This window comes from Dermacentor variabilis, chromosome 10 (assembly GCF_050947875.1).
Source record: "Dermacentor variabilis isolate Ectoservices chromosome 10, ASM5094787v1, whole genome shotgun sequence".
Lineage (NCBI taxonomy): Eukaryota > Metazoa > Arthropoda > Arachnida > Ixodida > Ixodidae > Dermacentor > Dermacentor variabilis.
This window is the reverse complement of record NC_134577.1, coordinates 68431652-68445887: the sequence shown is the minus strand read 5'-3', so window position 1 is coordinate 68445887 and position 14236 is coordinate 68431652. Positions and strand designations below refer to the sequence as shown.

The window sequence follows — 14236 nt, the reverse complement described above, 5'->3', positions numbered from 1 at the left end:
CGCTCTTTGAAGCCGTGCACGTATCTGAGGACGTGTGACTGCCGAAGTCCAGCCACAGATGTCATCTGCGTATATTGAAATTTTGGTGGTAGTTGGCGAGTCTTCAGCAAGCCCAATAAGAGCGAGGTTGAATAGCGTCGGGCTGAGAGCACCGCCTTGAGGAATGCCCCTGCTGGTATAGCGTCGCGTAGTTGGGCCATCGTCAGTTAACACATAGAATTATCTTGCAGAAAGGTAACTTGCAATCCACAAAAATACTCGACCACCTAGGCCAACCGTCACAAGAGCGTCGAGAATCGCCTCATGTAATACGTTATCGTATGCCCCTTCCCTTTCACATCCAAGAATAAAGCTGTAGATAGACGTTTACTGGACCTTTCGTGCTGGACATATGAAACGAGATCAACTACATTGTCGATGGAAGAGCGGTCACGTCGGAAACCAGCCATGGAATTCGGATAAATCTTGTAGTATTCAAGGTACCATTCCAGGCGGCCAAGGATCATCCGTTCCATTATCTTTCCTACACAGCTGGCCAACGCTATTTGGCGGTAAGAGGTGAGCTCTAGCGGGGATTTGCCCTGCTTCAAGATTGGCACCAGGCGGCTCACTTTCCATTCGTCAGGAACATTTCCCTCCTGCCATGAGGTGTTGTAGAGACTCAATAGTGCTATCCGTGCGGATTCTGCGAGATAGCACGAGGCTTGGTATGATATACCATCTGGGCCCGGAGATGATGAGCGCCTGCAGAGAGCTAGTGCCGCCTCGAGCTCCTCCATTGAAAAAGGAAGGTCCATGCGGCAATCACGGGAATGGGGAACGTCATCTCGGGCTAGAGGGTCTGGAAGTGTCGCTTGGTCTGCCATCCGTGCACAAAAGTCTTCTGCGACATCGATGTCTTGCCGCCCTTGGAAAAGCGCGAGCGCCTTGAATGGAAAACGCTGTTCCGGAAGGCAACGCAGACCTTGCACCGTTTTCCAATGCGCCGGTTAGATAACCGTTGGACCATTAGGGTTACAGAATAGATACCAAAAGAAGGGAAACGCAGTCGAAGACGGCAGAAGACTAGGTGGAGTGACGAAATTGGGAAATTTGTGGGCGCTAGTTGGAATCGGTTGGCGCAGGACAGAGGTAATTGGAAATCTCAGGGAGAAGCTTCGTCCTGCACTGGACATAAAACAGGCTGATGATGATGAGGAGGAGGAGGAGGAGGAATGCCGGTTAGAACGCGGGTTTGTTTTATCTTCCTTATTAAGGCTTCAGGCGTTCTTGCGACTTTGTTTACTACTTTTTTTGCCTGTCTTTATTTGCCTTTGAATTCGAAGTAACCCTAGTTATACAGACGCACGAGGGCGAACAGATCGCGCGTACGTGCATAACCTGCCGCGAATAGTTGCGCTTTCGTAGCGCAACATTCCGTTGGAACACGAACTTGCAGAGTCTCAAAGTTTGTCGTGAAACCAGGAGGACAAAGTTTAGGCGATACCGCGCACTAAGCGTCATTTTCTAGTTTGCCGCCGATTCCATACACGCGAGTTCCCTAGTTCCCTCTAATAATTTTCGTAGGGGAAAGTGTACGGACTATGTCACACTGCACCGATCCACCGGCGCAGTTTTCGGCACCAGAGCATATTTAGAGGATCGCTTCTCCAAAAGTCGTCACGTAAGTGACAAGGACAGACGGACGGACAGACAGACAGACAGACAGACAGACAGACAGACTCACTCACTCACTCACTCACTCACTCACTCACTCACTCACTCACTCACTCACTCACCCACTCACTCACTCACTCACTCACTCACTCACTCACTCACTCACTCACTCACTCACTCACTCACTCACTCACTCACTCACTCACTCACTCACTCACTCCCCTGCTTCTCCTTCATTACCGAGCTGCATCCACCTGAGCGCTGCACCTGAAGCGATCCACTCTCCCGCCCTGCCCCTAGTGACGCCACTTCATATACACTGTCAATAAGCGCAAGAGGCATTCCATTTGTCTTTTGGCATTCGCGTTCTTTTTCCGTTAGTTTGCCTCCATGGCTTAAAAAAAATAAGTTAGAGATGAATAGATTGGTTTGCCTGCACGCTCTCTCTTTTTTTTTTTTTTTTGCCTTGTGACGTCGGCTCACTTTGAAACAGTTTCACATGTGAACTTTTTGGCGCAGACCAAAGCTTGCACGCATAGCTGAATGTCCAAGATACGGCGGCAACGCTCGTCGATAAAACGGAAGTTTTTTTTTTCTTGTTTGTTTGTTGTCGTTTTTCTAACCAGCTAGACTTCGTTCGAGGGATCATCGTTACTACTTTCTTTTTTTTTTCTTTATAAAACAAGTGGGTAATCTAAAAAGCCAGTTATTTATTGCGGGCTGTATACGGCGAAGCCCACATAACTGCACGGGCGCAAAAAAAAAAAAAAGTACACGAAAGCATACGAGGATATCTTTAAATTCTTTAGGACCAATAAGTCCTTCGCCTCTAAAAAAAAAACAATATTACTTTTTTCTTGCAGGAGTCCAGACACATCTACCGCCAGCGAGGCCACCAAGCCCACAAAGAAAGCGAATCACGGTAAGCCTAATTCTGCGTCCGTTTCTATTACGGGCTTTGCTTTTATCTAGGGGTGTGCCATTATACGAGGTTTCGAATACGAATCGAATTTCGAGAATTCATCATTCGGGGTTGTCGAATGCTTGCGTCTTTTTTCGACTGTGTAGAGAGAGACAGAGAGACGGAAGAAAAGGTAAAAGCAGGGAGGTTAACCAGATGGGAAGATCCGGTTTGCAACCGTACGCTATAGGGTGAGAGGAGAGGGGGAGGTAAAGTGATAGTAAAGTAGAGATTAAGAAAGAAAGGAGCATAGACATACACTTACAGTCGGTTACTGTCACGGTATACCGTTACCGCACAGCACAGTATCACTTGCAGCACTATAATCGTCTGTTCAGGCTACCGCCACTTGTCCAATTCCGTTGCCCTTAAAAACTGCAACAGTGCCCTCGCTGCCCTCCTTTCGACTATGTATCGATAAACAACACTCATAGGAGTCTCAAGGAAGAGATATAGATGGAAGAGGGCAGTTTCGAGTAACACTGATGCCGATCAATTGCGGTTGCTGCTCAGGCGCCCGTTTCTGAGCGAACAGGCGGGACAGATTACTTCTGCTCAACAATTTTCGGTCATCGGGATGAATTGCTCCCTTTTAGGCATCCTATACACGAATTTGTCTCAATTTAGGCAAAGCAATCTTTATTATTCGGCCATTCGCAATTCTTTTTTCATTCCTCATCGTATTTCATCCCGTACAGCATCTGTTAGAGCATCATTGCCTTAATTCAGCACGTATACTGCCAGGAATAGGCCATTCCGTTGCATAGCAAGCCATACGGGATACAAAACGGTGATCTGTAACCTTCATGTATACAGCCGCGGTGAAATGAACAGTGAGCGATGACATGAATTTAACAACATTAATGGTGCACGACGGAGATGTATTTAGTAAAAAGACATTGGGCAGTATCGCCCGAAGAGCGAAGCATTGAAAGCGATAGCGAGCTTTATAGCGAACCGCTGAGATTTTGCACTTCATGTTTGAATAATACTCGCGGCGACATAGAAATGGAGTAAGTTGCATATGCTTTGGCCCTCAAAGGAGTCGTACGTTTCCCTTTACGATTGCTTAGTCGGCAACTGCTGCGACGCCGGCGCAACTCGTCGCGATAAAAAAAAAAAAAAATTGATATCGGCAGAAAATCCCGTAATTTGAGACGGTGCTATAATAGCTGACACGCTCCCACCAAAAAAAGCGCGCCGATCACTGCGACTCCGCGACGGTGCGACAAACTTGGCGGAAGCCAGTCGCTCGGAGCCGCGACGGAAATCGCCACGTCGCTGTGCTAAAATCGCGCCATGTACGGTTCGGTATGTATAGGGGTATGTACGGGTGATCGCGGTGTGAGGCAGTGGCGTAGCAACAGGGGAGGCCGGGGGACCGTGGGCCCCGGGTGCATGGGGCCAGTGGGGGGGGGGGGGGGGGGGGGGGGTGTCATATACGTCTGAAGACACCCCTCTTTCCGCCGACTACACCCGGGGGGGGGATGACAGAAGACCTATGGGCCCCGGGTGCCAGACGACCTAGCTACGTCACTGTGTGTAGTGCTTCTATTTGCCTTAACCCTATGCACAGAGGGGCCGCAAGTGCGCCTCGACTGCTCACTAACGCGATAAAAGACCGTGTCATCGCAGACGATTAGTAATAACAATAATAAGAACAATAATATAATGGCTTTATTAACGAAGAGACAAAAAATACATAAATCAGGCGTATGCCAAAGCCACACGGGGCACAGGAGCCTGCCACAGTGAAAAACGACAAAGCGATATTTTCAAAATATTACATCGAATGTTTCAGCAGAACATACAGTGAAGGGAAACAGTAGAAAAGTGTGGCAACGTTAACAGGAAAAAAAAAATATCGTCATTAAATATACCGTGGAATAGTAGGGCATACCGTAGAAGAGTCTATTGCCGGCCCTGTTGGTGCATACTTTCACAAACGATGGAGCCCAGTCTTTGAGAGGCAAACGCCAGGAGAGAAGTAGACAGACGCACGCTGGGACTAGCAACGAGTTTAATTCACGATGGTCGAGGTGGTCATTAAACTTGTTGCTAGTCCCAGCGTGCGCCTGTCTACTTCTCTCCTGGTGTTTGCGTCGCAAAGGCTGGGTTCCACCGCTTCTAAAAATAGGACATACATTTATCTTACCTGTCTGAAACGGGAGATTGCAGTTTATTAACACGATTATATCAGAATAGCAGTGCCTTACAGCAACAACTCAGTCAGAAATCAGTAGATTTCAGGATTTGAACGTATACGCGCGGCTTGGATTCGCAAGCTGCGTTAAAGGACGCGCTTGCCGGGCTTTTGACGTTTACACGCACTTGTGGCCCAATTTGGGGCCGAGGGTCCACCGCAGTTAAACGGAGGCATTTACCGCGCAGTTACCTTTTATGTAAGATGGGTCGCGTATCACCTAAAAAAGGTGTCGGCAGCGACTTCCCCAGGACGCGGTCATCCTACATCTCCTCTGTCGAAGCAAGAGACAGATGGCGTGACACGGCGTTCGGCGCATCTCGAAGATGACTGCTCCGACTACGTGGAACCGTAGCGTTTGCTGCAATAATTATCAGCTGAAACTCTATGGCTGGTACGTGTTGGAAGGTCGGTAATATTCGCGTAGCCTCCGAGATCGTTTGCGCGCGCCTCCGGATTTCGGAGGACAGGTGCAAGATCGGAAGCACGCGAAATCGAACCGCGTGTCGGGAATCGGGAAACACATGATAAAACGCAGCATCCGACATATAACCTCTGAGGTTATTGGAACTTACTGTTTGTTGGTACGTAAATGGCGGATCGCGCGCAGAATAAAGCTTTTTCGAGGGGCTCTAGTACGGAATCGTATATAGTGCGACACCTGCTTGAGACGAATGGTGTGCCACGCCTTAATGATGACACTTGTTTCTGCGGCAGGTGTCGCGGTGTGCTTGGTGGTCGCCGACTGGAACTTCTCCGCCTATGCAAAAAAAAAAGTCGCCTGTTGTCGCGCAGCCGATTTTCGGGCCGCGTTGTTGGACCGAACGCGCACCATAGCCATTTGAGATGCGCTTGCTGTCGCGCTAGACGTCGCGTCTGAAGGGCTGGGTGACGTGGCAGGCGGCCTCCGCCCGCCTGGGCTTACAGAAGCGTGGCGCGTCAGTCTTCGAAGTCCACTGCGCGTTGTCTCGTTGAGATTTACCATTCCATCTGGCCTGCGTATTCCACGGCTTCGCTTAGATTACGTTCCCTCGCGACTGCGGCGCTTCTGCAGGCCGACTCCACAGTGTGTGGGATTCTGCGTGATGTTACAGCGTATGGCCCGAGTAGTATCTGACGTCCGTAGAGCAAGCGGGTGGAGCAGAAAGAAAGCGCGCCTGCGCAGACGTTGTCTTCGTGCCGCCTAGCAAAACGCGTCGGCGAGGATGCGTGCTCTGGCGCCGTCGTAAAACGCTGTTATCGGCAAACGAAACAGGTACAACAATTAAGCCTTGCCCATGTCGAACCAATTACTATGAATTACCAATTCGGCCAACTTTTACACCCTGTTAATAACTCGCAAGCGTTTACGTAACTATCGAGTTCTTGAAAATTTAGCGAGCCAAAGCCTGATAAATAACAAAATAACGTCACAATAGCGTTTGAAGCCGCAAACAGCAAGATTAAACAATATCCACGCGCGACAGTCGTCATTCTCGCGCTTATAGCTCAACGATCGAATTAGGATTTTTTCTTTCGTAGGCGAGACTCTACGCTCCGAGTGCCGCACTGTTTTGCACCCTCGTTGTTCTCTCCCTCGCGTCCAGGTGGCGCCGCAACGCGGCTGCACGTGCGCCGCCCGCTGGTGAACATGACCAAGGACTCCGGCGACAGCGTGCGCCTCAAGTGCGAGGTGGCCGGCGGCCGCCCGGGGGCGCGGGTCGTGTTCCACTGGTACAAGAACGACGCGCCCGTCGAGGAGGAGCGGAACCGGCTCGAGATACGACAGTACCCCGTGGCGCCGTCGTCGTCTGCCGCGGGCCAGGCCGCTTCCTCCTCCGGCGACGTCACTTCCGGCGGAAGCGGCGGTTCCGGGACGAGCGCCGCCGGATCCGGTCAGCAGGCCTACGGCTCGAGGCTGCGGATCATGAGCGCCGACGTGCACGACACGGGCTACTACCGGTGCGAGGCCAGGAGCGGCGCGGAGGTGGTCGAGACCACGGGCATCCTCCGGGTGTCGGCGGGTGAGTGACCTCTGGAGCGTTTCGAGGTTCCCGGATTGTTTGTGCGGCGCACCTTTAGCGCTGCAAAAGAAAAGGTGGCTGCGGCTTAGCTCAGATAACCCTGGATGTGCAAAGCGGAAGCTTGGTTTAGCCTGGTTTGGTTTCACTTGGTTAACGTTTGATTTAGCTGTAATTATTATACCTAGTTGAACATCTTGAAGGGGCAGCGCAAGACGACGAAGACGAAAGGCAGGAAACACACAGGACAACTATATTATTAGTCTTCGTCGTCTTGCGCTGCCCCTTCAAGATGTTCAACCAGTACCAACTCACCCAAATGTCGATTCTTCTACAAAAAATTATACATAGGTATACAATCATCGTTGAGGCAGGTATGACGGCTGTGCCTAGGTCGGCGACTAGACATGACTGTGATTAATCTTGGGTAGACACGCATCGTTAGCCGGCTATATCTGCGGGGTGGTCAGACGCTGCTTAGCGATGACGGCTGAAAGCAACCCCCCCCCCCCGCTCCCGCGCAACGCTCGGAGAAGGCGGCCCGGCCTCGCCCTCATCCATGGACAAGCTCGCACTGACTAGGCGAGCGCGGCGCACCTCTTAGCCAGGCGCGCGGCGAGTCACGTGGTCAGGCGGCGACCCAGCTGCGGAGAGAGCATGCGCCAAGCCGGCGGCGGCGGAGCTCGGCGCGGCGCGTTGCCACGGCTACGGCGCAGCTGCGGTCAAATGAAGGTCAAATTGCTGGTAACGGCGAAACTCGGGTCGACTAGTTCAGTAATGTTTTCGCTTTAAAAGTGCGACTTCAGGGGGAAAATGCATGGGATTTCTTGGTGGTGAACTGTGGCTACGGGCGTTCTTAGCTAGCGTCTCTTAGGAATGCCAGATAACGGGCAATTCAAAGTGCCGCACTCACGCTTTCTATGGTATGCCTTTCTTCTGTGAGTTATCAAGATGGGCGTCTCTTTCCTCACCGCGCCATGGGAACCGAAAGCTTCCGACAAGTGGAAGTGTCAACAAGATAGTCATATTAGTTTCTTACGAGAGCTCGTTTTACTTACTTCACTTACAAAAGGTTCATTCTGCCTCTTGAGTTTCTTTAGCAAATTACCCTTCTACAACACCAAGACAACTCCTTTTAACCGTGAGGCGGTCCGATAAGCCAGAAAAGGCGCGAAGACTAAAGATCGGCTGGCAACGCCGTTTTGAGGTTCTGCGCCAGCTAGCCTTGACGTCATTAATTTTTGCCGGGCCTGCCCGAGCAGATGCCCGAAAAATTTGTCGGTAACGTTGATGGTAGCGTGATGGCGTTCCAAAGGAACCAAAGGCTGAGATTAGCCACGTTGGAGAACAAATTCGAGCATATATGCAGGGTATTTCAGCGAACAGTTTCAAAAATTTTTGAAGATTCTCTGTGCAAGATAGCCCAATTCTAGTCCATGAGCTGACCTACTCGACGAGGCGGACATTGCTTGCACGAAAAATTCATATGCATGATCGACTAATTAACTAAAATTCACCAATTACGTTGTTACCTAATCGCCTTGTGACACATATTGCAATTTACAATTTCTAGCGGGTGATATTGCAAGGCATATCCACTTGAAAAGAATTGTGCAGATGACACCAGTTATGAGATATGCGCCGTCAAATTCGCGGTTGAAAAATCAATGCCCTTCCACTTACTTTCTTAACAAAAGGCCGTTTTATGCATTGAAGCACAAAAGTAACTGGAACGCCAATGCATTTCTCCGAAAAGTTAGGGAAATAATATCTCCAATCTGGTGTCTTCCCGAACCGACCGCGGGAGTAACACGCGCTGGAGTTGAGTAGAGACCACCCGCTGAGAAGACGTCAGGGCCCGCGTCACGACGCCATTTAGTCATGGTGTCGTTCTGCAGGCGACTAAATGAAGTTGCTTCTCTCTCTCTTTCAAGTCGATTCGCCTTGCGAACAGTCCGGCTAGAATTTGTGAATTGCAATATCTGCCAAAAGGTAATTACTTAAAAATATAATTAGTGATCTTTTGTTAGTCGATTAGGCATTTAAATAGTAATGGCCGCCTCTTCGATTGGACCAGCTCATGGACTAGAATTGCGCTATCCGCCGCAGGCAATTAAAAAAAGAAAATTCAGAGCTTTCGCTGAAACACCCGGTATATACTGGTTTGGGTGTTCATCTGTATGTTTCTTTAAATAACCCTGCTGGCATATGGGCACGTCTTGTCCTGTCCAATGCAGCGTGGACAGTTGTGGAGTACAACTGTATATTCTCAACGCGTGTTCTGCGCCCGGTCATGTTCTGTCAGCTCCACCGAATCTCGCATTATGACAGGTTGACTAGTCCAAACCGCTGTGCCATAGTTTAAAAAAAAGAAGGAATGTGCGCAACTTCAATGACCCGAAACTTTTATCTCCTCGCTTGCACACTGAGGTGCAAAGACAGTGCGCTCGTTTTACGGGTTTCGTATTTATCATTTCGCACGCCAGAGGGCTCTCACAACAGCAGTGAGATTACACGAGTGATATTAACGGAGGCTTTACACGAGATGGCATCCACTTTAATGGAAGGCTAGGAGCCGCGATCGGCTGGCGCCTGGCAGGTCGGGCAGTAGCTTTTTTAGGGGGTCCACTGCGCCTCAGGGCGTAGGGGTAGGCAGAAACAGTGTAGAAAGTGCAACAATAGAGGCTGACGCCAATAAAATGGCCACTGGGAGGTCCAGGAAGAAAACTACAAAGAAATTTAACACCAGGATCAGGTACATAAACATGCAAGGCGGTAGAAAGAGAGCGAGGTGGTTAGAAATAGAACAGCAGTTAAAGGACGAAGAAGTAGGTTTATACGCGCTATGCGAAACTCATCTCACGGATCTAGAAGACCCACCGTTTATTGAAGGCTACGTCTGGGAAGGGAGCAATAGAACAACGGAGAGAAAGGGAGGAGGAGTAGGTATGCTCATACACGAAGGAACAAATTGGCAAAGAACATGTCTGGGTATCTGGTACAATTGCCGGTAAAAAGGCATGGCTAGGAGTAGTTTATTTAGGGACAGGGGACAAATTCAGGCAAGAGAACAAAGATCTAGTGAAGTGTCTTGATGACGATATAAAGGAGTGTGGAGAAGGTGCCGAAATTTGTCTGCTGGGTGACATGAATGGCCACATCGACGATCTGGATGGATACACAGATTGTAATGGGAAGTTGATGCTAGACTTCTGTGAGCGACACAACCTAGTTATAGTAAATAGAGAAAGTAAGTGTGAGGGACAAATCACGTGGGAGTCCCGTAACAGACAAACGACCATTGACTACTGCTTAATGTCGCAGGGGTTGTATAACAAGCTCGCAATAATGGAAATAGACGAAGAGGGGAAGTACAGCCTCGGAAGTGATCATAAGCGTATTAGTCTACAGTTGGGAGCCCTACTCAAAAGAGAAATGCAGGGAAGCCAAAAAGAGTACGCAAAATTAAATGACGCGCAAATAGCGCAAATAGCGGCTGGCATAGAGGAAGCAGTAAAGAAACATCCCATGGAAAGGTGGGATTTTAATCAGTTAGAAGTACTCATTAGTACAAAAATAAAAGAAGTAAAAGGAGTAAACCGCTGGAGAGGAAAGGGGAAGCCACGAAGTTGGTGGAATAAGGAAATTAGAGAGGCCATCGAACAACGACGGTGGGCATCTCGGGAACACAGAGAAGCAAAGAGGGCGCAGTTATCTGAAGAGGAAATAGGCCAAAAATGGGAGTATTATCGACAAAAGAAACAACAAGTGCAGGTCCTCGTCCAGGCTAAAATAAAGCAGTCCTCTGATCGCTGGCTGGCTGAAGTTCGCGATGCAACTAAAGGGGGGTCAAGAAAATTCTGGAACCATATAAGCTGGCTGGGTAAAGCTAATCACAGAAAGGAGGAACAGATTCACGATGTCGAAGGAAATTGTTTAGAGGCAGATGACGCTGTGAACTACATTGGTTCAGTTATAGCAGAGTCATTTAGGAAAGACAATAGGGTAATCGCCCCAAGTGAGGGAGCAACACAGAATAGCATAATAGAAAACAGCTTAGGACTGACCAATCTTAACTGGAAAAAGGCGGAAAGAAATGTTCCAAAATGCACGTCCGCGGGGATAGACGAAATTCCAATCAAGTTAATTAATGAACTTGGCCCAAGAAGCAAGGAAACGCTGATAAAAGCATTGGAGGCAGTCATAACAAATAAGCAAATTCCGCACAGCTGGAAACAGAGTAAAATTAATTTGATTTATAAAGGGAAAGGTGATAAGAAGAACATAAAATCCTTCCGACCAATTACGATAACAACAGTTATATATAGGCTGGCGATGCAGGCAGTGAAATTAAAAATGCAGTCATGGGTAGAAAGTAATATAATACTCGGAGAACTTCAGAACGGGTTCAGAAGTGGTAGGCGCTTAGATGATAGCCTGTTCGTGCTTACCCAGTGCATAGAAATAGCTAAGGCGGAAAATAGACCTCTGTATTTAGCCTTCCTGGACATAAGTTGTGCATACGACAATGTGAACAGGGAACTCCTGTGGAACATATTAAAAGCTGAAGGTATCGGCAATGAGGTAATTGATTTTCTACAGGAACTATAACGAGAAAATAATGTTGAAATAACATGGGAAGGAATTGAGAGTACGACAAAAATAGACCTCTGTATTTAGCCTTCCTGGACATAAGTGGTGCATACGACAAGGTGAACAGGGAACTCCTGTGGAACATATTAAAAGCTGAAGGTATCGGTAATTGATTTTATACAGGAACTATATCGAGAAAATAATGTTGAAATAACATGGGAAGGAATTAAGAGTACGAAAACTGTCGAGGTTCACAAAGGATTAAGGCAAGGTTGTCCTCTATCACTGCTGCTGCTTTATATGATAAGCATGGAAAGAAGGTTACAACGAAGCAATCTAGGGTATAATCTGTCGTACAGATTAGGCGAAAAGGTTGTTGAGCAAAGACTACCGGGTTTAATGTATGCGGACGATATTGTGCTGTTAGCAGATAGCCAGGAAGATTTGCAAACTCTGATTAATTACTGTGGGGACGAAGGAGACAGTTTAGGTTTCAGTTTTAGTGCAGCTAAGTCCGGTGGGATGTTTTTCAATGATACAACTGATCAGGAGCTTACAATACAAGGCCATGAAATACCCCGAGTGGCCGAATACAAATATCTCGGGGTATGGATAAACAAAGGGCAGATGTACACGGAAAAGCACGAACAGTCTCTCATAGCAAAAGGGCGAAGAGATGCCGGGATAATGAAACATAAGGCATTGCGGGGGTACAACAGGTATGAGGTACTGAGAGGCATTTGGAAGGGAGTAATGGTGCCGGGGCTTACTTTCGGGAATGCGGTCCTGTGTTTAAGGGCAGAGGTTCAGTCGAGACTAGAAGTAAATCAGAGAGCTGTGGGAAGGTTAGCACTAGGTGCCCATGGGAAAACCACAAACGAAGCAATACAGGGAGATATGGGCTGGGCATCGTTCGAAGCACGGGAAGCTCAGAGTAAAATCCTATACGAAAAACGTCTGAGGAAATTGGACGATAACAGGTGGGCAGCTAAGGTGTTTAAATACCTATACAGAAAGAGCGTTGACTCACAATGGCGGAAAAGAACTAGGAAGCTAACCAGTAAGTATGCCAGACACGAGGACGAAGAAAGACAGAGCATTAAACGACAGGTTAAAAATGCGGAAGGTGAAAATTGGATAAATTCAATGGAAAAGAAGCATAGTGTGGAACTATATCGATACTGGAAACAGCAGATCAGGAAGGAAGCGTTCTATGATAACTCAAGAGGCAGTGCCCTACTCTTTGAAGTTAGATCAGGATGTCTTAGAACGCGGAGCTATAAAAAGAAATTTAACGAAGAAGAAGACACATGTACTGTGCGTGGTAAATATGTAGAAACAATGGAACACCTCATACTAAAATGTGATGGTATCAATCCCGATGTCGATGCGGCCAGAGTCACCCTTCCTGAGGCCCTAGGGTTCAGAGATAATGATAGTCATGTGAATAAATATGCGGTGGAAATTAGCAAAAGGCGATTGGAGGATTGGTGGCTCAAAAGCAGAGAGGTGACATAAGGTTAAAAGGGTAGGAAGACGTATTTAAAGAAAATCGAGAAATTCAATAACACACAACACAGGAAAAAATAAAAGGCAAAATAAAAATCTGAGCGTGGTGGTACCTGCAATCGCCCCGTTTCAAAGGGGACTCTACTTCCATCCATCCATCCAGATGCGCGAGCTTTTGCGTCAGAACGTGGCGGCAGGTTCTGAGTTTAGACACACACAAAAACGAAGGCAGATCTGGTTTACAAATTCTGATAAAGGCGTTTTTCTGTCAGTCCGAACTGTCAATTCGGTCTTGCAGTAGAACAAAAGAAACACATTCGGTCTCTGTGGCATCTACTGTCGGCGTTGCTGTCGAGACCGTTGCAGTGTCTCGTGTGAGGCGCGCACACAGACACACACAGAATCATCAGTGAAAGATGATTCGTGTAAAACAATCTATTTTCAATGAATAAGCTGCTTGTTACCCTGTTGAACACATGCTAGGCAGTCCCCCTGCAGGTGCAGAGCAAACTAAGAATTGCGAGCCTCGCAAAGCAGATCGCTTACAGACCGTAAGCATTCGTGTCATCTCTTGGGACGCCTAGTGCGATGCGTGATTCCACGATCAGGACAGACTCTTTGGGTCTGTCCGCAGCAGCGGAAGAGAGCGAAGCTGCGCAAGGGTGCTTTTGTGAACTTTGGAATGCGGTGAAACTGGCAGCTGTTGAACTACTGACAGCAAGCACCTCGGTGTAGGGAAATGGTAGCAGACCACCAAGGGGCACGTTCGCCTATTCGGGTGGAACATGTCGAAACCAAGCGCTTCTGAGGGAAGGCTTGGAAGCTCCATGCTGCAGAAGGCCCCTGCAGAGAGAGAGAGATTTGTTATGGTAGAAAATCTGAGAAGTCGGCCCGAATCAAAGTTCTGACCTGCTACTGAGCAGTAGGGAAATGAGGCTTGACTAAAGAGAGAGAGGTGCTGATTATGTGGGTGAAGATGGCGATGTATGAACTTGGACAGCAAATACTCTTAGTCTCAAATCTAGACCGGCCTCGTGCAAGAATGTAATTGGGGGTGTTAGAACGTGGATCTGGCCTTGGACCTGTGATCGTTTTGATGGCGTTCGTCCACCGAAGCAAAGGCTCTTGCGCATTGTGGTACTGGGACAACAATGCCAGTGCCTTTCAACAGGGCTCCATCGTAAACTTCACATTTGTAAGTTGATGCAGCAGCTAGATTTCTCCGGGAAGTCGTCGTGACAAAAGGCGATAACGCGTCAACATTTTCCGCGTTCGCTTGTGCTTCCTTTAGGCGCGTGGGCTGCCTCGAACACT

At 48.3% G+C, this 14236-nt stretch overlaps 1 protein-coding gene across 1 annotated transcript in view; it reads left to right on the top strand.

Annotated features, from left to right (window-relative positions):
* LOC142560685 (tyrosine-protein kinase transmembrane receptor Ror-like) overlaps nucleotides 1–14236 on the top strand; it is a 325714-nt gene that overhangs the window by 220375 nt on the left and 91103 nt on the right. Inside the window, exons 3-4 of the mRNA XM_075672939.1 lie at nucleotides 2520–2578; nucleotides 6407–6823. Of these exons, the coding sequence (XP_075529054.1) occupies nucleotides 2520–2578; nucleotides 6407–6823 (476 nt within the window). The remainder of the gene's footprint in view (nucleotides 1–2519; nucleotides 2579–6406; nucleotides 6824–14236) is intronic.